Source organism: Vanessa cardui, chromosome 19 (genome assembly GCF_905220365.1).
Source record: "Vanessa cardui chromosome 19, ilVanCard2.1, whole genome shotgun sequence".
NCBI lineage: Eukaryota > Metazoa > Arthropoda > Insecta > Lepidoptera > Nymphalidae > Vanessa > Vanessa cardui.
Window position 1 is genome coordinate 6,856,161 of NC_061141.1, and position 27,870 is coordinate 6,884,030.

Sequence of the window (27,870 nt, forward strand, 5' to 3'; positions counted from 1 at the left end):
AAAATATGTCTGTCAGTGTCATATATTCTCGATCGATAAAGAAGATTATCGCAAAAGCCATTAAACTAAGAATTGAATTGAATTGAAGATTATCGCTAATACTGAACACACGAAAATAGATCTTAAGGCAACGAAACTTTTCTTACCCGGATAGTACACAGCTACAATTTAAGAAGCCCTAAATTCGTCTCAAGATTTTGACTATTATTCGTCTGCTTTGATTATGATTCGGATTGCATAATAAATCTTTTTTTATATAACCATAAGCTCCGGCCAAGCAGACAGTCGGTCTAAGCAGCTGCCGACAGATGTTCTATCGGTGTATCCATGTGTACTCATCCATAAAATCTTTTGAGGGTTGAAACTGGTACCATTCAAAAGTTGACGTATGTTTTTTACTGTATGTAACACGAGCCTTGAGCTATTTACGTGAATTTATTCGCTTGGACATTCGATAAGAATGTACAGTTATCCATTAAACAGTACATTATTATCTCGAGAATACATTACAGCAAAAAATGTTGATATAGAATATAAGTAAACAAAATTAGAAGTAGTTCAAGACGGAAAGGAATGTATGCTGAAATCTACTATTTAACAATGATACGTTTAACTAGTCACAAGAGGATGTCATTACCCTTAAGTGAGACGATAGATGTTTTTGAGGAGTTCATTGGCCTCCAATCAGTTACTAAGCATCATTACATAAGCAAGTACTTAATAATTACTAGCACGTAGTCATTTTTGTGTTATAATACAGATCTGAGCATGTCTTACTGAATTGACAGTCAATTTTTAAATTCATCCCATTACCAAAACTTTAACACTTAGTACCTTTTGAATCTAAACATCAAATCATTGCGATGCAACATGTCATTCTCGATCGGTAAAGCAGATTATCGCTCATATTAAGCACACGAAAATACATAGATCTTAAGGTGACGAACCTTTTCTCACCCCGACTGTTCTTCAAATATTATACACCGAAATAAGCCTTGAACCTAAACGAAAATACATATCAAATGGAATTCAAAACAACAAAAACTCATGTATGGCAACTGGCAACGCTATAAAACTTTGCATCGGCCAACGTGGAGAGCAATTAACTTGTTTCGACGTTCGCTCACTTCAAAGCTCGAACTTATTCCATTAGATTTCATTTCAAGATCTAAGTTTTGTACAAATCCCTAGCTTATCGATGTGTGTGTACGCAAATAATATGCATTGCATTTATGTAGTTGTGCCGATACACAATCCAGCCGAACTAATTTGCTAATGTTTTTAGTGCAGTCACAATATCTTAAGAGACGAAAAAATCATCGTCATCATTGTCTGATGACAGATAAAAAATATTTTGTATATCATTATAAAAACGCATACGAGTATGTTATTATAGGTCGTAAAATGTAATTTGTCCGAATTCAGTCAGTGCTGTTAATTTAAAAAACGAGTCATCGCGGAAACTGCATTATCTTAAGCATGACCCTAATACAACACAATAAGGGCGTTTACTCGAAAAGAAATCGTCTTTGTAACACTGTTTTGTAACCCTGTATTTCCTTTATTCTCTTGTTTATATGTACAACGAGTATATTCGCATCAACAACAGCCTATAAATTCCCACTGCTGGGCTAAAGGCCTCCTCTCCCTTTAAGGAGAAGGTTTGGAACATATTCCACCACACTGTTCCAATGCGGGTTGGTGGAATACACATGTGGCAGAATTTCTATGAAATTTGTCACATGCAGGTTTCCTCACGATGTTTTCCTTCACCGCTGAGCACGAGATGAATTATAAAGACAAATTAAGCACATGAATCAGCGGTGCTTACCTGGGTTTGAACCCGCAATCATCGGTTAAGATGCACGCGTTCTAACCACTGGGCCATCTCGACTCAATATTCGCATCGCTTTATATTATATGTTAGAAGAACATATCAATACGAATAAATATTTTTCATTTGCTGATTAAATTTTCTAGACAGTATTTATAAACTGTTACTGTGTCAGGGATGGTAGTATCACGCGATCTTAGATCTTAAATATAGATAATGCATTGATAACGCGAATCGTTTAAAACGACCTCTGCTTTGAATTAATTATGCAAATTTATTTCGTAATTACATTAAATTACATTTGATTGGGGTCGCGGTTATTGTTACTATATTTAAACGTAACTATTGTTGAACAAATGTTTATAATTACATTTAGCTTGATACAATAATATTCTAATAAACAGATATGTTATATCCATACTAAACAACAGAAAAAAATGTGCCGCGCCGGGGACCGTTTCTTTTAGTTTATTCTTACATTTCGTTAAAAGTAAAAAGAATAGCTTGATAAAACAATATGTAAAAGGGATAACTAGATGTTTTAATTACGCAAAACGTAATACTACGTAATTATGATGTACTATAACGTATTACTACGTAAAACAACTAAAGGCAAACGTCCCATTTAGGACGTTTTCTAGTCTTCACTTTCTGCGCGTTAATAACATATCTGTTTACAACAACATCATTGGCTTGATATGTTTAGATTTATTTTGAATTTTCAAAATTATATGGATTTATTTGTTATAGCTTTGATATACCTATTCTACACGCACAGATGAAGGCCTTCCTGACATAGAGGAGAGCTTAACCGGTGGTTTGGTTTTGTTGAGGTCTCTCTGGATGCCAGAGAGACCCCCAATACACAAAATGTGTTTTTACTACGCCTAGTAAATAGAAAGACTCAATTGTATGCATCAGATTTGTATCTGCAAAGATTGTTTAAGACCTACGTGCCATCTTTTATCAATGTTAAAGCTAAGCAAACATTTATTATAATTATCATCATTTAAATACCAAAACGTAGCTGCGGGTAATCTCTAGTTTGAGCATAATCATGAAAATATGTGGGTAGCGAAACACATGTTTCAGATTTGTAGTACTTACTCTTCAAAACGCGAATTGTATGACGTAAGAACTTGAAGATCTATCAAATCTAAATGTGTTTATTTTTGGAACATCAAACTAGATTGATAATATATTGCATAAAGTATGAAACAATTGTTATGAAATGTCACGTTAACATTGAGCGTAAAACATTCTCTATATAAACACCTTTTCCTAGTGTTACCATCTGTTAATAAAGGTTTCCATCGATCCATTGAGAGTTTTTTTTTTTCAGAGAAATTAAATTTTAATTTTCCTTTTTGTAAAAAAATCAACTGAAATGTTCCGATGACATACAAAGGGGCGACACAACCGACGTATACTTGCAAAGGAAACTGCCAGCGGCATTCGCTCGGGTGCTTTAAAAATAGAGATATCTATTTAAAAAAAAATTGCATCAGCAGTACTAAATGTATCAAAATTGGAAGTCTGTATGTATGAGGGCAATAACAGTAAAACCTTTTTATTACTTATTTATTAACTCATTATAAATAATATTATTTGATTATATAGGAACAAAAAAGTAACAAGGAAATAAGGCGTGCACGAATCAAAATCAATTATTTGTAAGTATATAAATATATTTTGATTGTTTCAAATAACACAAAATGAAATATTATGTACTTTTTATTTTTAATAGTTATGTACTTTATATCAATTCTTAATAAACGGGTTACGTTCGAATAAAAATATAAAACAAGGATTCTAAGCGTAACAAAGATAAAATTGATTTTCATCAAAGTAACAGTTTACACGCGATATAAATAATTAAAAAAAATCTTAGTAGGTATATAAGAGTATAAAAAAAAATTAAAAAGCGTATAATTAACATTTTCCCTGATGCACAAATGCTTAATGCTCTTTAATGCTTCATGTTTTATTATCCTGCATATCTTATTACGCAGAAATACCATTGAAGGTCACAATTATATCATATGATAAACGATTAAAACAAAACACAGCTGCCATTAAACCTCAATCGAACGCCGGTGTGGTGAACGTTATATAATTCACAATGTCTGAATGTAAATTTGTATGTTAGTAGTCTTAACACCTCAAGCGATTTCCTAACAAATAATGCTTTATTACTTGAAATCATTTCTTAGACAGCAGTTACTAAATTAAAATAGAAGGTATGCAGTTGTAGTTATAATTCATTAATCAATAATAAAAAGTATTTTTATCTATATATATTATTATTATAAATGTGAAAATAACTCTGCCTGTCTGTCTGCTGTCCTTTGTATATTTTATGAATTTAATGAAATTTGGTATGAAGCAAACTTGAACTCCAAGGCATAGGCTATTTTTTTGGCCTAACACATGACCACCAACACCCTAAATCACGAGCAAAATTTATGCTCGTGATTTATTTGCTGCATAACATCGGGCAATTAATCATAGGTAAGATGGTAATGTACCGTCTGTTTACATAAGTTATGTGACTTTATAAATTAAAAAAAGAACAAATGAAAGTTATCAATCGTATCTTAATTCATTGAATGTTTACGCTACGTGATTCATTTACACCGCATAGGTGTGGCATGTAGATATCTGCATTATGCATAGGAATGAAACTGTTTTCTATTCCTTTCGGAACTGATAGTTTTGTGTAATTCAGTATTATCAAACAACCTGCATTGGAAAAGCGTCCCTTCTGGGTGAGGAGGCCCTAGAGGACAGACAGACTATCTATTTTAATTTACTTTTAAAATCTTTTAGATTTTTTTTCTTGTACTGCTTGTTAAAAACAACAAAAAATCATTATGATTTTCTTAAAGCATTATCATTTCCTTTTGACACAATTTCAAGAACTAATCTAGTATAGAACAAGCGTGTGTAAAACAGGTGCACTATTAGAATATGATTGGGCGGCATCAGACGAGGCCGGTGATAGATCACGCGCTGGACCAACAGCTTGACACAATTACAAGGCACATATTAGCAACACAAGCTAACTTCCTACGTGTCTAATCCTCCCTGGATTACAGATTGGCTAATGAGAATTTTCAGACGGAAAAACTCAGCAAGTTTTTATTGGCTAGGAAATCGGAATCGGCAGCCTTATAAGATCAACGAGGTAATTAAGTTGAAATCCCGAAATCGATTAACTTTGATTGAAAATCGAGTCAACAATAAGAATAACTCCTTAAAAAACATCATATGTTTCAAGTTGAAATGAGTGTTACAATTAATTGTTAATAGTTATAGTTCAGGATCAATTCCACCTAATTCAGTAACAAAACTGTTGACTGATATTTAAGTATGTCTTCACGGCATAATTGTGACAGTAGATGCTTGTGTACAGTAACCGTATCACGAGACATTGATCGACTCCCGTTAAATGGGACGAGTGGGCAAAGAACTCTAAAATCAATATTATTGTCGGGCACTTCAAGACTTATGCCCTGTTTACTACGAGTGCACTAAGCCGAGTACTGGACCGCGTGTTAGCTCGGTCTAGTGACTTCGGGTTTAAACTCGAGAGGTAGGCTTCAAACTATGGATGATTAAGTTCCGACGTTACGTACTTATGTATAATTGTATGTAGTACAAGCAGACAATTATTTATCTCAATCAAACAAGACACACAATTATAATACTTCATTTTATAAATATCTTTAAAAGTATTTTTAGATCATAATACGCTACCGAAAAACGAACTATTTTAGTTTATTAAAAATACTTGTACAAGAAATAGTTCGTACAATTTTGGTATGATTTTCTTTTTATAATTATATAGGCATTTGTAAGATGTTTGTTGTTATAGGTTTATTAGATTTAAACATTTTATTCAAACGGCGTTATTGCCTTTCGCAAGCTAGATGATTGAAATAATTGACCTCCAACGAGTCGCATAGCATAATTCCTTTGTGATGACAACCCAAATGTTTTGGCTTAAAAAAACCGCTCTGTATACTGAGGCACAATAGGAAATTCACAAAAATCATATGAAAGTGAATTATATGGTGTTGACCACTGACCACGCTATCAACACATACTGTGATACATTTTTAAATTGATATCGATTGTAACGAATAAATAAAAGAGGGCGTTGATTCATAAATAAGCAAACAGTTTGTAACATACGCAGAATCGAACGCCCCAGATAACTTCGAGGTGTACGTCAGACAACAATTTCTCACAAAAAATGCAATAGAAAGGCTATTTCTTTTGAATGTTTTTGTTACTTTGAAACCTTGCTTCTCTTACATAATAAAAGAATATTTTAAATATCCGTTGCAGTGTCCTTGATAGATGGATACACCTGCGTGGGCCAGCACCATTGAACGACCACAAACAGTAATCATTTGTGCTTTAGATCATCACACAAACACACACTAATGTGACACAGCCTTTGTAGTATTGAGAGCTAATCTTGTAAACCGCCATATTAATTGTCGTTTAGACCCTACATTTTTTAAATATAAATAACCTAGTTACTTTAAACTCGAACATCACTAACCTGGTCTGGACTGAGGGAACTGTCGCCGCTGGCATTCCTCTCCTGGTTTTGCGCGGTCCTCTCTTGTTTGCAAGCTGTGTGATACTCCAGTCGCGTTCTCTCAACCTTCTGTAGAAGTTTCGCCCACGGCTTCTGCGCCTTTTTGAAAGCCTCGTCCATTTCTTTGCGTTCTTTTAGTTGGATCATTGACTGTTAACAAAAAACTTTTATTTAGTCTATTTTAATATACATATATAAAAATATAGTGAATAATATTTTTCTGTCATCAAACATCATGTCAAAGGCTACATATACTAGATACATATACTACTAGGTTTAATTTGGTATGACTTATTGAATATTTTAAAATCGAACTATAGAACATTTGAAGATAGAATTATATTGAATTCAATAATTTGTAAGCAAAAGATCTTAAAAGGATATTTTTAAAGTATTGAAAACAATGTTATTTAGGTAAAGCTAAATTCAAGATGCCAACCTCTCGAAATGGTTGCCAGAATTCCAAACGAAATTTGAATATTATTTTTGCTGGTACAAAATCATATTCATGCACTTTAAACGGACAATCATATTATATTTTCTTGGCACCGACGTCCTCCATTACATCGTAAGGTCAGCTATGCCGCAAAATTTCCACCTGAGGTGCTCGAGATCGTCTTACATAATAACATTTCTTGGAGAAACTATGATTTTAAATGAACCGGTATTCCGCCTTGGCACTATATTAACAATACTTTACGTAAAGTTTTTTATGAAGTTGTTATCATATTTTTATTGACCTATTCTATGTATTGTACACTTATGTATTTAATAGTTGTACTATTTGTTTTCAATGGTGACCATTTTCCAACAAAATTACTGAGAATAATTCCAATACAATTGCAAATATTTGCAACTTCACCTAGTCATATTGGTTGAATTTTCGAGTAGATTCGAGTTGTAAAATTAGACTTTATCCCTAAACGGTATTTGCTTTTTCTTTACTACATTTCTATTGAATCCACAGTTAGATTACAATTTAACTGACTTTGGTCCGTGTCATAGTTTGAGATTGAATCCCCTGCATTTGTGGCAATGGCATAAATAAAGTTACTTTGTGTTGGCTTTCCCGTTTGGGAATATACCTTCCCTTGTGTCATATAACATACGTTGATATCTGACAACTACTAACTTGAGTAGGACATTTAAATATAATAAGATAAATTTTCTATTATTAAAACCTAAATAAAGTCGACAAATTAAAACGATTTCATTACAATCAATTAATAATATGAGACTATGACTTTTATATTATGGCAGTTTAACGACTTTGTAAGATCGTGAAATTATGAGTTGTTTTAACTGTAAAAATTTTATTCGAATTTTCGTCCTGATTTTACGATCGCGATCGATACTCGATTACTGGGTCACCTCACCACAGATAACTAAACTCAAACACGTTAACGAGCAATTAAATATTCAATCATTAATTCCAATACTAATTGAATATCGATTGGAATATTGAATAACATATTTAGAGAGTGTTATGTAGCATTTGTTAACATATAAATATATCAAGAGCGAATACATGAGTGTAGTCACTACTTTACATTTAGATGAAATGATTGTATTTAGATTTATTATAATGTATGCGACATCACGCCCGTCGGGAATAAACTACATTGCAAGTTTTAATTAGCGAATATGAACCTTACGCAATACGAAATAGGTGTTATGTATATGATGAATGTTTAAAGATTAACTCAAACAAGCTAATGTCACTTCCATACGTTTAAGTCCATTTTCACATTTACTACTACGAAATGTTTTGTATGGGCTTATAATTTGTAGGTGTGTATTAATGGGACATTAACCTATGAATTAGTTATTAGGTGTTTTGAATGTAAGTCATTTCTAATATCAGATAGTTTAAATAAGTTATTATGCAGAGTTATGATAGCAGTGATACTTTACGTATTGATTTCTTATCAATATAATTTATATAGAAAATCGATATAGATTTTATTAATCGATACAATCTTAAGCATGAAATCCTTTGGAATGTATGTGTTATAAATAAATCTTAAATACATGCATCAATACTGGATATCAATACATCGAAATTTGTCGAAAAGAAAAAGATATTCCGACTTCAAACACAAATTACGATAAAATGAGAAAATAACTCAATTTGATTGTGTATTGATTAATCTGTTTTAATTTTGAAAATAGAAATACGTATTCTCACATATGTACATATACGGCCTTTTTTGTCTAAATTATAAACCTAAACCTTACTTATGAATCCCTCTATCTGTTAGTGAAAATCTCATGAAAATCCGTTCAATAATTTTGGAGTCTATCGCGAACAGGCGGCCGAGGGACTTTGTTTTATAATATGTAGTGATAAAGTATAGAAACAAGTGTTGTAAAAATGACAATGCGTTTGTATTACTGAAGCGTTATGTTACTTTCCGTTCAATGAAACACCATACTGACATCCTCTGCACGAGCGTACCCACTGGCTATTAATCTTCTGCATCCGTCCTCTCATAACAAATTGCAGTTTAATTAATTTAACACAGTACTATAAGGCTTTTTTAATTTTTTCAGGATTTTTGTATTGCACAAAGCAAGCAGGCATTATATTCTGTTATATTTTAAGAAACATATACTTTCTCGATTCGAAATCGTGACAAAATCGTCCGTATCAGTTTCGTAATCAGTATAATGATAATAATATTTATATCTGTGCGCAGAAATATTCGCTGATATGGGGATTGGCATATCCTACTACTGACATATAGATAAGATATTGTGTAAAACATACATATTATGTAAAATGTCGTTAATATATTATTTTATTCGTATATTTTTGATGTGCACAATTTATTTTATACTATTTAAAAAATTAAATATTTGGTATAGCTGCAATGAGTTTTACTGGCATTATATACAGTATATAATATGCGTAAACAGTTGTTCTAACGGTATTCCAATTTTTATTAAGATCTGTTCAACGTTCTTGAGTTATAACTCATACAGACAGACAAACCAAAATTCCAAAAATGGTTAAACTGATATCTGTGGGTCATAAACCGAATATTTATAAACAAATTCGAATTAGATTTATATATGTAGTTGATAGACATAGATAGTATAGATGATATATCTTCAGTATCTATGTAACCTTAATTATTAATTATTTATTTGAATATGTTCGGTTGAATAAAGGAAAGCTGGTGATAATTGTGTTTAGGGGTCATCCATAACATATTTACGCATTACAAGCAACCGTGATGTAAGCGTGCGTGCTTGCGACAGGCACTCACGGACTTTAATTAAATAAAGCAAATTATTCTTAATTTAATTCAATCAAAATTTGATAACAGCTTCTTGATGGAGAAATTCAGACATCTAAAATTTGGTTAATTTATTTTATAACCGCCATGGTTTTGCACGTCGAATAAGTGTCTAGTCTGGCTCGTTGGTCTAGTAGCTAGATAAAAGGTGAGGATTCCGAGGTTCTGGGTTTAAAACCCAGGTCGAGTTTTATTATAGATATTGAAGTTGGAACTGTGTACTGTACTGGGAAACGTACCTCGGCATAAAAACATCGATCCTGAGTCTGAACTCTTTTCGGTCGTATTGGATTTGAAGTCACTTCAGATTATGAGAGTGCAAATTGTGTTTATACACACACTTCTCTTTAAGATTGTCTGTCGTGACCGCAATAGCACCGCAATACCACTTGGTGTTAGAGCTTTGTGCAAGCCCGTCTGGGTAGGTACCATCCACCCATCAGTTATTCTTCCGCCAAATAACAGTACCCAGTATTGTTGTATTCCGGTTTGAAGGGTGAGTGAGCCAGTGTAACTACAGGCACAAGGGACATAACATCTTAGTTCCCAAGGTTGGTGGCACATTGACGATGTAAAGAATAGTTAATTTTTCTTACAGTGTCATTTTCTATGGGTAATGGTGACCACTTACCATCAGGTGGCCCATATGCTTGTCCACCAACCTATACCATAAAAAAAATAGAACGGGTATACTGAAGGACTAATAAGATAACATATTGTACGTAAGTTTCATTAGAATCGATGAATGATGACGATTGACAAACGCTATAGGTCAAACGTGCAATCTTTATTTTTATATAGATATACATTACATAGAGGTAGCAATTTATTACGCGGACGCTCAGGTGGCAAGTGGAGGGTCGGGGAACATAAGAGGGAAGGGGAGAAGTACCACTTAATAAGCTAGGTGAGGGTCAGACAAATTATGTTTATTTATAAATATATATTTTTGAAAATTACTCGCGTTATATGTAATAAACAATTTACTTGTATAGAAATAACCATTTTAAGAGACGAACCCAACTTTTCATCAAGATTGTTCCTCAGATTTATTTTTAAATAAATAATAATTGTATAACATTTTTTGTTGTTTTCCTTTATTATCAATAAGTGTATGTATTGTTATAGCCGGTAAGTCGCAATTTTCCAGTTTATCTTAACGCAGAACATGTTGTATAATAAATGTTGAAAACAAACCAACTAGTTTGATATAGTAAGAACAATTAATCGTAAAACAGTGAAATAAACTGGAGCCATTTGAAGTACTAATTGGTATCTTGTAACACTAATTGTACAGTACAAAGAGAAAGCAAGAGCGCAGGACAGGAGTCAGCTAATTGTTAACTGGATAACTTTATTGTACAAAACGAATTTCATAAAAGGTTATCTTGCATTCGTTATTCGACGACAGACAGATGAAGCGAAGGTAGCTGGTTCAATACCAATGATACTGTTAATAATTATTTTCAATCTAGTGCTCGACGTTAGGGATTATGGAGGAAACCTACACAAGATTGGATGTAATTCGGTCTCGTCTATACAGTTGTATAATAAGGATTAAGTACACATACACACAAACGCACCATGCCCTGTTTTAATTCAGATAAATAATTAGTGTTTTCTAGGATTGTCGTTTGTGTCGTATTCTTTACTAAATTAACTTCGATTTGACATAAGCTATTATTCATTTGTTTAATTTTCCTCATTTCGATATTCTGTATATCAGAATTTTATATATAAATTAAAAAAATTCAAAAGTAACAACTAAATTACAAATACATATATAAGATTAGCAATTTCGACTTTATTTAATATACACACACATGAAATTGAAAATATATAACTGGAAAAAATAGTAAATATGAAAATAGTTCCAAAAATTTCCATTTGAAACAAACAACACTTACTAATGCATCAACTTAAATTAATAAATTTAAGTTGATGACTTTAAAATGTGCGACTAATATAAAATTAATGATCTTGAATGTTAACGATAACGTATCCTAAATCTCTGTAAAGCGTTATCATTTCTAAATATTGGGCTAGACGACGTCAAGTGTTAGCGCTTCATTAGCTGTGTTTACAGAGACCATGATCTTCGCACACGGTTTCCGCATATTTCTACTGCTTTATCATCGTATTACGCATGCGTTGATATCAGTGATTTTGAATATCTATTAGTCTAAGGTAAACGAAACAACGTGAAGATTTACCGCGGTTCTCGCTATGGGCGTAAACATTGAGATTCTGGAAATAATTTAACGTAATGAAAGTAAAAATAGTTTTGAACTCAACTGTTTATATTCAAGAGAAGAGTTTCTTATAGCTGAGATCGATAGTTTAAAAAAATCTTTCTTTATAGTCCATATGATCTGAGCCGAGATGGCCCAGCGGTTAGAACGAGTGTATTTCATCAAGCACCAGCTTAATGTTTATAAATTCATCTCGTGCTTGGTGAAAGAAGACATCGTAAGCAAACCTGCATGTGTCTAATTTCATAGAAATTCTGCCACATGTGTATTAACCAACCCCCATTGGAACAGCGTGGTGGATTATGTTTCAAACCTTCTCCTCAAAGGGAGAGGTGGCCTTAGCCCAGCAGTGGTAATTCACAGGCTGTTGTTGTTGTATTATGATCATATATTAATCGATTTATAGCGATTGCAAAGTTATTTAACAAAAATATTGAATATAAACGCGTACCGCTGCACGTGACTCCATTCGATTCAAATTAATTTATCCCGTAATGTATATGCCTATGTCCTTATCTAGGTCCAAGTCAACTTCTATATTAAATTTCACTGCGATCGGTTCAGTGGTTTTGTCGTGATGAGGCAAGAGACAGGGTTACTTTCGAATTTATAACATTAGTTTGATATAAATCGAGTCCGCAGGCTCACTCGTACAGATGATACGTTAATATTTACTGATAAATTGCTTTAGGAACAAGGTGTCCCTGAATGAGGTAATCCCTCATCAGTCAATGACAAACGCCGATATCCTTACGTAACGCCGGCACACTGCAGATAAACTTGTTATCGTCGAAACAAACGTTGCCAGAGTTGGGGGCCCGTTAACACAAAGGTCAGCCACGAGGTCGAGGTGTTTCCACACTCAGTCGAAATTGGCACACGACCAGCACGTGGCAGGTATTCGCTTAATAATATTACACTCCACTTGAAACTACTACATTTTTATAAGCAAGATTATATTATAATATACGGATCGTGAACCCAGGGATTCGAGACATGTGTAACCTTAACAGACCAACGAAACATTTCATCTGTAAAATATTATTTACTTGCTCATCGTACAATATTACTTCAACTTTTATCTTCGAGTTAATCAAAAAGTTTTTATTGTATTATTTTATTTTAATACATTTATATAACGTCCTATGTGACAACGTTATAGTAAATATATGTTGAAGCATCGAAAAGTTTAATTAGGATTTATTTATTTTTTTATACGATAAAAATATAAATAATGACGTTGCCATCGTCGTAATGCCATCCGACGTATATCGAAATATATCAACGTACAATGCTATTTCAATGATTTAAAAAAGTAAACTTATTGTAAGGTATAAGTACATAAAGTATCAAAACGAAATAAATGCAACTTCCGAGAGATACCAAAAACATTGAAATAAAACTGATGAAGCCATAAAAGAGTATCGTAAAACTCGCGGTTTGTATGACGATGACCGACTTTAAGAGAACATTTTTACAGCATGTTTTCAAAGTACTATATTTTTATCTGACATAAATGAAAACAACGGTACAATTGACATATAAAAAATATATTTTTAAAAGGTAAAGATTTTCTCATTAAATTAAATAAGTTTACCGTCTCCCTCTAAATTTTCACAATTCTATTCACCACATTGATTAATTTAAATAAGGTAATCGTGGACAAAAAAAGAATAGAATAAAATGAGTACTTTTGAAATTCCATTATACCTGTCAAAGTGTCAGTTGCAGTTTACCAATGAAAAAAAACAATAAGGCCATTCTGTTGCCGAAGTATATAGCAAAGACAATATATAAAACACTTATATTTATAGAATTGCCATTCCATTATTCCATGAGATTGTATCGGTGCACACAACTCTGCATTACAGCGGCGTAAATCGTTATCTTTCAGGAGGACGTACTTATTGTGGAATCGTTAATAACAATACGCTTATAATAGTAACACTATATGTGTTATTGGTAAAGCTAATAAATTGCAAAGCTAAGAAAACGGTTATGTTTTTAAAATAATCTGCAGGACAAGTTTCAAGATGTTTTTTTTTTAGTTTTTAAGGCAGTTTTGAGGAAAAAATGTCAAAAAAATATTGAAATAATTTCGTTTGCCGTCTCGCATTTTTAAATTTGGACCGATAATTATTGTTTAAGTATTGTAAAATATCCAATGTTTAATTATTTTTAAAAAACAAAAGAAAAAAATAGATATTAATTGATATTTTTTTTTAAATACATTTTTTAAGTTGCATTTTTGACAAATTTTTAAAAAAGCTAAAAAACGTGGTAACTCAAAAAGGGTTCACTTTTGGATTATGCATATGGGGGTTAAAATTATTGCAAATAGTCACCCCTATCACCTCCTAACGGATATACGTCGAATTACCAATAACCCTGTATATTAATTTGTGTATAACACACATACGAAACATTGCATATGCACACCTGACGTTAAAGAGTCGCCATCTGTCAACAAGTTCAACAAACGCAGAAGCAAAACAATATAAATCACACCATAAACGACTTTTAATGGAAGCGTTTGACACATTCGTCAGTGAAGATATGTGAATGAAAGAAAAAAATGGTATAATTTTTCAGAACTGTTATTGTCACTGGCAACATTCCAGAGGCAGATAAGAGTTTTTATTCTATGTCATTATCGCAGCACGGTTTATTTTCGTATACTGACACAATTATACGTGCTAATATAGTTACATCATTCATGCGCTATCTGGTAATAATCGACGATGGTATCGTGAATAATAGCGGATTAGGGAAACAGATAAAGATCCCATTTGATATTGACTTTCTGAATAAAGTAGGTTCATATTTATTTCACTTTTATAACAGTGAAAGCGTAATCATACAGAGAAATACAACAATATTATTTAAAAATGGAATATTAAGTTAAAAATAAATTTAGGACGTGATTATAAGAATGAAAACGCAAAATCACGATATGCAAACATGAAAAACGTTTCAATGTCGGCGTAAAAACCTTTTTGCAACAGTTAACAAAGAAAAGCTATAAAAACGTATATATATATAAGAATTAAAAGGAATCGTATAGAAAAACATAAACAGCGATATTGCAATCATATTTCATACCAAAGATTGTAAAGCTACCACTAAAAGTAAGTGAACATTTTCAGATCACCCATTCGTTCGTTTCTAGATCTCCAAAATTCATTTCCGAGATTTGACTCAAAGATATTTACAGGAGATAAATAAATTCACTCCTTAAATTCGTTCTGAGGATTGATTGAGTTAGACGTCTCGACTCGACTCGTCTGCTTCGTTGACATCACTGTAAGCTTCGTTAGCGTTAAAAAGATCAAAATCGAAACTCACCGCGGAACACGATTTGGGAAGGACGAAATTGACACAAACGATATACGAATTATAAAATGTATCAAATGAGACATAAACTCCAAAAGTTGGTATTATTCGCCTGGCAATGATGTTCTAGTAAACAGATATGTCATTAACGCGCAAAAAGTGAAGACTATAAAACGTCCTAATTGGGACGTTTGCCTTTAGTCGTTTTCATCATAATAATTATGCCAGTAATACGTTATAATACGTCATAATTATGTAGTAGTCGTTTTGCGTAATTAAAACATCTAGTTATCCCGTTTACTTATTGTTTTTTATCAAGCTATCCTTTTTACTTGTAACGAAATGTAAAATAAACAGTCCCCGGCGCGGCACACTTTTTTCAGTTGTTTAGTATGGGTATAACATATCTGTTTATTAGAATATCATTGACTCAAACGATATCCGAATTATAAAATGTATCGAATGAGAAATACCAAAAGATTTGCTGGTGGTATTTTTTGACAATTTAAAATATTCCCAAAGTGACATTATTATTATTTTCCACACAATAACATCATTGCGTCGGTCGGTCCAGACAAAGAGGACTCGCTCCTAAATATAAAACTGGACCAAATTTGTATTCGCTATGCGAGGTATATAAAATACATACGTACGCCGTCTACGTGCTCAAAGCGAGCTATTGTTTCGGACAAATTTGTCTACGATGCAGGATAACTTTTATTGTTTGTTTTTATATGAAACGGTGTATTGTTTATTAAAATGGTAGCAATTTTAACAAATTAGCTGGTCAATTGTGTGGTTTCAGAAATTTATAACTGACTAGTTTAATAAAATGTTGTTTTCAATAATAAAATTAAGTATATATATGCGTATATAAGCGTCAAAAAGTCTAATAAGGTTTTATTTATTATTTATCGTATATACTGGCGACGCGAGTAGGACGCAGAACATACGATAGCGAAAAAAGGGATATTTGAAAGAATATCGAAAGAAAGATATTACGAACGTGAACGACTAGACTTATATTTTGAATATCATCATGTCTGATACCGATCTGATGCCTGACTCCTCGTTATATGTATATTTCGGTTATACTCTTCGGACTCTTCTAAGCTTGGTTTCTAGCGCCGGTTTCTACCTCAGAGCGAAACAAATTGATGGGTCAGATGCGGGCGTCAACAGGAAGGAAAACCTTCTTTCCCAGAGCAATTGAGTGAGACCCTGAATATAAACCGCAGTTTACGTTTCATCATGGTGTGAGATTACTCTCTTCTCAAACAAACTCGTGCAAACTGTAATAGCTAGCAAAACATGGGGAGGGGGTGTACATATAGGCTGGGTACCGATAGAGTTTAATATGGGAGTTAGTCAGAGGAACAGCTCAAATTTGAAAAAGTGAAGGGATACTCTATACTGTCTTCAATATTATTCTACCATTTATATCAGGGGACTTACTTGGTTATATATTACTTGCTTATCGTTTTCCAAGTAACATATTTCCTAAAAACACATTTGAAAGGTTGTAAATATAAAAAATAAGTCACAAAATTGTTAATTAAAATAACTCTAATGTACTTAAATATGTAATATGTCGTTAAAATACTAAAAATGTAATAAAAATTTCACAACAGATAGAGTAGAGGCACATACATTTTTTATCACATCTTCAACGAGGCCGCTTCGATAACGAAAGAATTTTCCGTTTTATCTCGAAGGATTGCAATTGACATCAAAATACGAAGAAAAAGATAAACGAATCCATTCTATTTATGAGAAGCAAATAAAATGATTGTATAAATATTTCATTTAATAAATGATACTGTTATTAGTATAGAGTTAAGTAACAGGCTGTAAATTTTCCGCTGATCTTATTCTTATCATTCCAATAGGATTGTCATTCACTCATGCAGGGAAGGACAAGGCAGGTGAACTGTAAAAACAAGTGTTGCTTGCCTGCAAGATTCGGTTAAGATTTACGTTATGAGGGCTTTCTATTTTTGTATGCGAGTCAAAACTAACATAGGATAACATTTACATTTTGTTTATATAGATAGCAAAAATACTTCATAAACATTGATATTTCATCACCAACTAATTCCAGTTACTCATAAAATTATATATAGTATAAAGATAAACTCCTCTTTATCTCATGTTATGTAAATTTACCCGAGAGATAATAACATTTTTAACGATCGAAAATAATAAAAGTTTCAACACAGCCATGTACCTTAGAGAAGCGATCACGAATTGCCTAAAAGCTACATCCGAGCGATACGCTCATTTTCATCCTGCAAAATGAGAAATTTTGTATGCAAGTTATGCCTCGGGTCAAGCGGAGACATGTGACTCATGGATGATTGCCAGAACACCTAAGAAAACTATCGGTACTCTCTACGTGAAACGCTACGGTTTTTGCATGCTTCCGTGACGCATCAATAGGCTGACCTGTCTCTGACTAGCGATGCCTTGGAATCAAATCAAAATCAAAATCAAAATAAACTTTATTCAAGTAGGCTTTTATAAGCACTTTTGAATCGTCATTTTACAATTAAGTGAAGCTACCACCGGTTCGGAAAGTAGATTCTACCGAGAAGAACCGGCAAGAAACTCAGTAGTTACTCTTTTTTAACATTTAAAAAATACAGCGTCATGTTAATTAAATACAATTATTTCAATTAATGTATCCTGCTTGGAAGTCAACAGGTATTAACTCCACGCTTTTTTATCATCTACAAAATCTTGTATCGAATAGTATGCTTTTTCTACCAATGTATTTTTAACAAACGATTTGAATTTACTAAACGGCAAAGTTAAAAATTTCTGCGGAATTTTATTATAGAAACGGATACCTTGCCCCAAGAAGGATCCATTGACTTTGCGGAGTCGGAATGTCTTAAGACTACCGAAATCAGCCCTTTTTTGTTTCGCTGACAAAATGCATTACGCGCTTCCTCTACTTGAGGGTGGTACCGGGAGCCCTGGAAGTATTTCGGCAGGCGCCACGGGATCGCTTGTGCAAGCTACAGTAACTACTGAAATCAGCCCTGGGCTAGCTTCTCTTTGGCATACACTTTTACCAGACTGATTTTGATACTAGCTCTAAAAACTATCCATCGCAATCACTTGCGCTTCGCTTGCCCGAACAAGTGTATACGTTCGTTAAACGCGTTAACGTTTAGATCTCTCATAAATCATAAGCGGTTCTAGTCGAGATTATTGATAAAAAATTACATTCGATCTGACCTAAAAATTCTCTATTCAAATTTAATTATATTTTATGTTCACTGAATATAATAGGTCGTATTTTAGTTACTAATATGTTTTGTTTGTCTATTTTAAAACTACACAAGGATGATTAACATTAGGTACTTACATTAAATAACATTTAAGATTTAAGATATTTGCTTCTTGAATAGAATACCATTCATTTAATGACAAATACAGATTAATCATTAAACTATGTAAATTATGAAATAGTTTATGTTATTCAATGTTTCTCTAGTAAAGTAATAAATGCGCAATTACGTATATAATGTAAAATTAGTTTAAAATCATTATAACTCAAATACAAACTAAATATTAAAACTGATAAAATATTAACTCACATATTATTCTTAATATGTATTATAAACTATACATACAACAAAATTTTAGTCTGTTGTCTGTAATATTAAAATAACCGCTTTTTACTAAATGCATATGTATGTAGAGTTGAGATGGCCCAGTGGTTAGAACGCGTGCATCTTAGCCGAAAACATCGTGAGGAAACCTGCATATGTCTAATTTCATCGAAATTCTGCCACATGTGCATTCCACCAACCCGAATTGGAAAAGCATGGTGGATTATGTACCAAGCCCTCTCCTTAATAGAAGAGGAGGCCTTATCCCAGCAGTGGGAAATTTACAGGCTGTTACTTTACTTTTATATGTATGTAGACGCGGTATATATACTACAATGACGTTTTTGTCTATCTGTCCGTTTCGGCTATCTCTGAAACAGCTGGACCGATTTTGACGGGAGTGGAAAAGCTGAATCAATCGCAAACGATAAAGAAATATAGACAATTATCTGTCAATCAAATGTTAACCATTCGAACGTTTTCAAAAGACATTCGAACAATACGAGCATTAAGTAAGACCACTGAAATCAATGAGTATATTTACAATAACAGATGTAATGTAATACAACATTCTATAACTCTACAATCGAAATTACAAGTCAATTGCAAAGGTCATTCAATTATTGAGTCGCGTTCACAACCGAACAGAATGGCATGCGACTTCATAGAATGTTTGTTTGTTAATTAATAAGTAATACAATCGTATAAGAATAATCGCCTGAACCGAATTTGATGAAATTTATTATGAAGGAAGAACACCAATGAGTTTTTTATCGACCAACAGCTGACGGCCAACCTTTATATTTTTTACATTAATAGTGTAGGTAGATACTGATAATGTTTTAATTATGCGTTAATATGACATTACACATCTAAGATATTTTAAATGAAAAGATAAGATATTTCATAGAAATATTACGTACCATTATAAAAAGCTATTGCAGATAGACAATAAAAATAAATATAAATGGTTACAATAGTATACGAGTTGTATTTCCATAAATAATTGTGATGACTTTGACATTGACATTAATAGATAACTTCTTTAATATATAATATGGCAAAAGTCTTAACGTATAAAGCCTAGTAATGTTTAAAAATCGATTTATAATTCCTCAATTCGATTTTCCTTGCATATTGCTTATTCAATAAGTTTTACGTTTGCATAACACTAATAAAATAGCGATGATTTCATTGTTGACCATCAAGTCGACACTTATTCGTCGAGGTATGCACCTACATACCAAACAATGCTAATACGTACGATTTTAATATTAATCATTGCATCCTCGAGTCCTTAATATTAATTACGTGCAGTTAACAATAAGTGTTACATTTAACTATTAAATAAACATGTAGATTGTCACGAGTGGTTCCGTCACGAGAGAATTAGCAACGGCTTTTAGTGAAGTATATGCTAAGAGAGGATAATTTATAAAGTAGGTCTCGCTGACAGGATGGAATTAGCTACTTACTGTGCCCAGGCACAGTGAAATGTCAGTTTGTTTCTACCTCAATGCATCACTTTACCAAGTTTCTCATCGGTGTTAAAACAATATTGAATTTCGTCTAAAATATGCAAATGCGTCTGTTGCAGCTCCACATTATATTTTACCTTACCAGACCATGACTCATGAGACAAGTATTGTGAATACAGATACACATACAATATTGTATAGCATTAACGGCCTTGATTACGACACCTTCGTTTAAAATTCGCAATTTATACAATTCTTCAAATGGTTCCTTATTTGAATCAACTACGTATCAACGATCGAGACCGACCAAATTCTAAATGTAAATCTGTAAATTCGCTATTGTAATTTCAGTTAATTAGATTTGACAACCTCTGTGGTCGAGAAATTTGTACATCTGTTTTCATAGGTACGTCACTCCGAAGTCCCGGGTTCGATTCACGGCCGAGTCGATATAGAAACAGTTTATTAGTTTTTTATGTTGTATTTAGTCTCGATATTTGTGTTCGTTACTTAACATAACACAAGTGCTAACTACTAACACTGGTATCGGAGTAATTTATAAGATGTTGTTAAATATTTTATATTTATCACATCATATGGTAATTCAGTAAATACAAATACTTACATTCAAAATGTAAGGTATTTCAATTGTATTGTTAATGTAAGACAGTGACAAAGTATGCGGTGCAGCCGCGCGGATGCTGCAAGTCGCGTGCTAACGGAACGTTAGAGCCGGCTGTCGGCATCAGCGATCGTGATGATTGTAACTGATTATTTCTCTCTTAATGTTTATTTCCTTCATCTCGTTTTCACTGTAAAGCTATACTTACTAAAGTTTAGAGTTTCCTTGCTTTATTTTTTTCTAAAAACAAACCATTTTCTGAATATGGGATATCGTAGCGTATCGTAGCACTGTGTGTCCAATGTCTTAAGTCTATTAATACCGGTTTTAAAGCAACATTCCCTGTCTAAAAACGTCAAGTCTGAACAATATTACCGGTTTAGAGATTCCTGCATCGCGTTCATATTTATCGAGGAAATGTCCGTCAGTACGTACGCGTATGTTACTCGCTTGTACCTGCTGACAACGATGTTCCAACTGGCTAAGGTCACAGTGATAACTGACGTAATGTTTTGATTGACATATTATAAATTATCAAGTGAAATTCTCTATTATGTATACAAAGAAAAACATTTCAATTTTGTATATAAGAATTCCTTAGAATTAGATTTCTTTTGGACCGTTCCGTTTTAACGACAAAGGGAATAATTAAATTCTTGTCGTTGTAGGTACTTACGTAATATATCTCCAATAGCGAAATTAGTTTTCTAATAAATATTTCGAGAAATAGATCAATCGTATTTATTTAAATTCTCTCACTGAGTGTTAAAAAAATATTAAATATTGGCACGTAGAAGAAATATAATATAACTAACACGACGAAGACAGATGAGGACTAAAGGCTTAACGTGTTTAACAAAACCCGTGATTGTAAAACCCTCCAACAAGTTCATGTGAAGTTCAACAGACAATTACATCACAAAAAAAAACCACACCACATTTTGCAGGCACCTGTTTTTAAACATAGTTAGGCGGATGACCTACGGCATATTGACCACCTGATGGGAGGTCATCAACACCACATTGGCGCTGTAAGTAATATTATCCATTTATTAAATTGAGAGGTTGGGAAATCCCTAGTAACTCTATATCAACAGGATAGCTATTATTATTCATATTTGACAATCCAAAATAATTTTTGACGAAGAGTTTTCGTAGGCCGTATCTATTTATATGCAGCCCAGAAAATCGAAAACGAGCAATTACATAGAAAACCGTATAACACGTTTCAAACAAGTTATACTAAAAAGAAACGTCAGTTTAACATACGGAGTTTTCTATTTCGTTTAATATTCAAAGTGCATTTTAATTGTTTACTAGAGAGCTTTAAATCAATGTTTACTTTTACTTTCTCATAACATGTGTATCGCAAACATACTGTTACGCAACCGAATTCGTGGAATGAACGTTAATGGCTTTCGGAACACGTTATACTAGTTAAATATGTAATTTATATTGAAATAATCGAATGGAATGACCAAGAGATTGATGTTGAATGTTTCGAATCGAAGATGGAGGGAAAATAACGATGATTTATTGCCTGTATGCGGTTTGATAACAGTAACGAGTGAGTGTCAAATTCTTGTTACGGCGCAAGCGTACTTGATTTTGACCTGTAGGACATTCCGAACACACTAATTGCGTAAAAATTTATGTATAACGCGTTATAAAATCTCGATGTGAATCACCAAGTTTAAGATTATTTGCAGTTTTATTTGGAAAAGGTAGAAAGTAGAAATTTTGCAACAATAAGACCATGACGAAATTATAAAAATAAAAATGTTACTACAATTCTCTGAATGAGATATAAATAAAAAAAATAAACTAATTAAATATACTAAGTGTTAATTTCTATCAAGCAGGACTTAATAGTATGATAAAATAAGGTTAACTAATCGAATTATAATTTAAAAAAATAAATAATGCAAAGTATTTTTAGTAGATGTGAAAAAACTTTCGTCTTAAATATTTTACCTGGTATTTGTTTTTAATGCTAATGACTATGTTAGATTTAATTAAATTCACTTTAATGATATGATATGCAGCATACATAATTAATGTTAAAAAAAAACAACTTTTGATTTATAATCCTTTGAATTATATTGTTCACTTTCAGTATTAAATGATGACTGTTATCAGAATGAGTAAAAACAAATAGTCAGCATGTTGAAATTATATCATTTGTAAATTTTAGTATGAAATCAAAATCGTATAATATAGCTTTTCGTAATATAATCTATATTCATTTCATAAGGAAATTTAAACGGTGACGAACAGTGTAAATTTTTTTTATCAATGAATCAGCTTTACGGCTAACCGTTGAATTGTATTGACGAAATAATACTATTGACGGAAAAATACAATGACATAACTAATTGTAAGCATTCAAAATGATAGCGGTTATGCTAATAAAGATTTGTGGCGGAGCGAGCATGTCACTCGTGTGTGTAAGTAGCCATACACGCTACACGCTGAATTAACTGTATAAAGCCATGTTTGCAGAGACCAGGGATAATTACGTGTTCAAACTGTTTCTTTACGGATTTAAAAAAAATTAAGTCTTTTAGAGGCCTTTGACTCATTTAAATGCGACAGTACAAAGTAAGTAAGTTCCATGTGTGTGGGAAAATTTTAGTAAATAAATAAACATTGGATAACATCTCATAAATTACGCTGATCCCAATGTAAGTAAGTAAGCTAAGGCACGTGTGTTGTGGAAAATCAGGTGTAACGACGGTACCACAAACACCTACACCCAAGATAACATAGAAAAATTAATGAATTTTTTTTTGCACCGACTCGGCCGGGAAACGAACCCGGGACCTCGACTACGGAGGTCGTAATGGCATCACGCCACTCGTCTCGTCTAATTCTCTGTACGTACATAACAAACTGAAAAACTATTGAACGGATTCATACAATATTTAATGTTCGGAGCGATGAGTAAATGCATGAATAGCAATGTGTATAATTTATTGAGGTTTGTGTAGATTGGCTAAAATATCACAGTTATGTTGGTGATGACGAAAAAGTAACACATATTATGAACCCTACTAGCGCAAGCCGTGTAAATCACTAAAAATATATGCGTTACAACATAAAAACTTTTGATTTAGACCCTTATTTTACCTGTGTTGGGCGTTCAGCTACTTACATATTCATGAATGCGAATAAGAGAATTGTGTTCAAACAAAGGGAGTACCAAAAGGAGCACTGGTGGGTCTTATTTCGTATATTGGCTATACAAGTGACGAAAATGCTTATTTGACACTGACCTTATGATAAGTATCCTTTTGCCAATTCTTGATCTGAGCTATAACGTCGTTGACGAGGCGATCGCGCACGCTTAAATGTAGATCGGATAGTCGTTCAGCTTCAACCATACCGCCTTTCCATGCTGCTTCCATTGTTCCGTATTCTGGGCCTATGAAAAAAAAATAATAACTTTATCATCGTTACGTTATAACATTTTATGTGTTAGGAAATTAGAAAGCGTGTGGATAAAATATTTTATATGAAACGTATTTTATTTACCATGACTGTTCATTTTCCTTGATTTAAACGTGCCCTTGACCTTAGCATACAACCCTCAGATAGATAAACCAATAATACTCTAAAAGCTGCTAGAGCTAGGTTGTGGCCTACTATCCTAAATGGATTAAGAATTATCATTAGGTTTTATGCATACCATACAGTTACAGTTTTTAGATAGATTTACCTTTTTTAATATAATCATACACATTAGAAATTACGTAATAACATCACAAAACGATCGCATATAATTGATTAATCACTAAAGATTCTAAAAAGTTAATTTAATGGAGATTATAATCAATGGGAAAGTGTTTAATTCTATAATTTTATTTTTCAAAATGTTGGTTAGATCTATACTAGTGTTATAAATACGAAAGTGAATCTGCTGGTCTACGCTTTCAGGGCTACACCACTAAACAGTATTTGATGACATTTGGTATCAAGCTTAAACCAAACTAAAATAAACACAAGGGCGAAAACTATAACTCAATAAAGCTAAACACAGGGCACTAAGATAAGAAGATACTATTAAGGTCAAAGGTCTCGAACAGACCCTTGTAGATTCAGCTCGTTTATTACGGAAACTAGCAAGCACATACATACATAATCACATGGGTTATTTTCTAGTTGAAAATGTTTAATTTAGTAGGCGTGCCTATGCCAACTAAATCTCTTTGGCATTAAATCCAACGCTAATCGTTCTAACTTAATTACTCCAACATTTCATCGATAAAACAGTTTCCAAAGTGTTTTGAAAGTTAAATTTAAGCGATTAAGGTTTAAATTTCTGTGTCACTCGCTAATTTCTATGAATAAATTACGATTCACTGTAAGACGTTGATCCCAAGTTGAAAATTTATGTAGGTATGGCAAAATGTTAATAGTGGCTTTCTTTTACTATATAAATTGCAAATTCTTAATTTATTTTCACTAAGTTCGTTAAGAAAGAAATACCACACTAATTAATTAATTACACTTTATTTTATAAATCTCGCGGGCGATACCGAAACTTTTGATCACGCGTTTACGCACATTTGAATAATTAGGCAAGAGAATGTGAATTGAGAAAGTGAGATATTATGACACGATTAATAAATTCGAAATAACGGAACATTTAAATTTCACACTTAAATACCAAAAAATATTCAATCCAATTTTATTATAAGAGCAAATATAAATAACAATATAATAGTTGTGTAAACAACTTATTCTATATACTAAAAAGAAAAAAAGAACCAATTTATTGACAATTCGAACGAGTTTAATATGACCCACTAAATAACTTCCCAGTTACATAACAATTATTCGTCTCGACAATCAGTCGTAAAAACTGGTCTCTGACCAGTTGGTGCTGCAGGTTTCATAACTTTCCCTTCATAATATGCTGACGTAAGGTGCTGTAATATGTCGTATGTCATTGCTGAGAAGAAGCGAATCATTACTTTTGGTTTTCAATTACAATAATTAATATGTATAGGTTTGCAAGTCCCGAGAATTTGTGAAAATGGGTTTGTAAGTCAATAATTTTTAAGTGTATGAGGTTTGAATCAATTAATATCATCCATCATATCAAAACGAGGGTTAGGGAATAGTGTTACCTACACGTGTGTTTGCGTACAAACTTGAGCACTGTACTCGTGTCTACAAGTTAACTAAGATATTAGTTTAATTTAAGTCCAATCTAGGTCCAATCGGTCAAGTGTACTTAATGTATAAATAATCTTGCTTAGCTTGTGAGTAGTTGTTAAACTAAGCATTTATTGTATAAGTCTGATCTTATTACAAAGAAATTAGATAAAAACGATTCATTATTGTTTCCAAAAAGATGGTAAAGAAGAACGAGATCTAAAAGAGATATCGCGTAAATACAGATTCAATTATTTCGTACGATGATTTCGGTACGATGTGATTACTATACAAGGTAATATTGTAATAGCATGGCTATTATCTAAGCTTATTGTAAAATTCAGTGTTATCTCAGGGGAATATCTATTGGACTATTATATTATTCCAATGCGCTTTGATGGATACCCATGTGGTAGAATTTTGCACTAGTTACTTCCTTCGTCGCCGAGCACGAGATGAATTACGGCCACAAATTAAGCACTAGATAATTCAGTGGTGCTTGCTTGGGTTCGAACACGCAATCACCAGTTAAGCACGCGAATAACCTGAAACATCTCGGCTCAAATAAAACCGTTCTTTTCAGTAGATATTTGTCAAATATATACATAAAACATAATTATATTTGTAATCATTTAACGAATTTTCTTACTGCTTATTTGTATACATTAAAGAATATGTAAAATTGGATTAAAATGAAACACGTAATATTATACCTTTGATTCTTAGAGCATTTGACTCGGTTGTTATTTCGATAATTTTATTCTATTTTTAAAAATGTTTTATTTTATTTATTTATGTTAAAATAAATTGTTAAACTTTCTTCACAGCACGCTGAAATATTGCAAAGCGAGGATGTAATTTACTTTCAATTCACTATAATGCATGTAATACAACACGCTTTCGGCACGTCCCCGACCCGATCTGAATCGTATTGAAATCGACGCGTGCGCAGAATAACTACTGACCGAACTCCCAAATAACTTTCCATTTCAGTTTTAATGTTTAATTCGTTTCACAATCGTTTATGCAATGGTGAAAATTTGCGAAGGAAAATACATGTCGCCGCGGAATTTAAATACTCTCGTATAATTAAAACTGTTACATAATTCATTAAAAAAAGTTTTTTTATACATTTTTAAGGAAATAAAATAATATCAGGTTACACCGTCACCAAAAACACCAAATAAAACGTGACAGATTTTTGAAAATCTTTCAATTTTAGTTCAAAATATTTATATTAAGAATTAGATGTTCCCGCCACCTTGTACGCGTTTGAATTTAACAAAAATATATAATATTGTAACCTAAGTTACTCCTTATTATATCAGTTGTATGCCAGTGAAAGTTCCGTCAAAATCGATACAACCGCTCCAGAGATTAACCGGAACAAACAGACAGACAGACAAAAATTGTAAAGAATGTTATTTCGGTATATGTACCGTGTATACATGCATATGCATTGAGCATAAAAGGGCTATTTTAAAATTACAAATAGACACTCCAATTTTATTATTTGTATAGTTAAATATCAGCGTCCAATATTTTGAAATACTTGTAAAATGGAGCTCGGAGCAACATTAACGCATTCGCGTGATCTCACTAATCGCTGATGGTCTAACTGCTGATAATCGCATTATCGCGTCCACTAACCGCTATA

The 27,870-nt window shown here is 32.6% G+C and overlaps 1 protein-coding gene across 3 annotated transcripts in view; it reads right to left on the minus strand.

Moving 5' to 3' along the window:
* Positions 1-24,479, minus strand: part of LOC124537900 (protein kinase C and casein kinase II substrate protein 3) — a 50,752-nt gene extending 26,273 nt beyond the window's left edge. For all 3 annotated transcript variants that reach the window (XM_047114860.1, XM_047114861.1, XM_047114859.1), the window contains exons 1-2: positions 24,329-24,479; positions 6,408-6,596 (exon numbers count right to left, since the gene is read on the minus strand). In XM_047114860.1, coding sequence (XP_046970816.1) covers positions 6,408-6,596; positions 24,329-24,460 — 321 coding nt within the window. In that variant the 5' untranslated portion in view covers positions 24,461-24,479. The remainder of the gene's footprint in view (positions 1-6,407; positions 6,597-24,328) is intronic.
* Between the last annotated feature and the right edge of the window lie 3,391 nt (positions 24,480-27,870).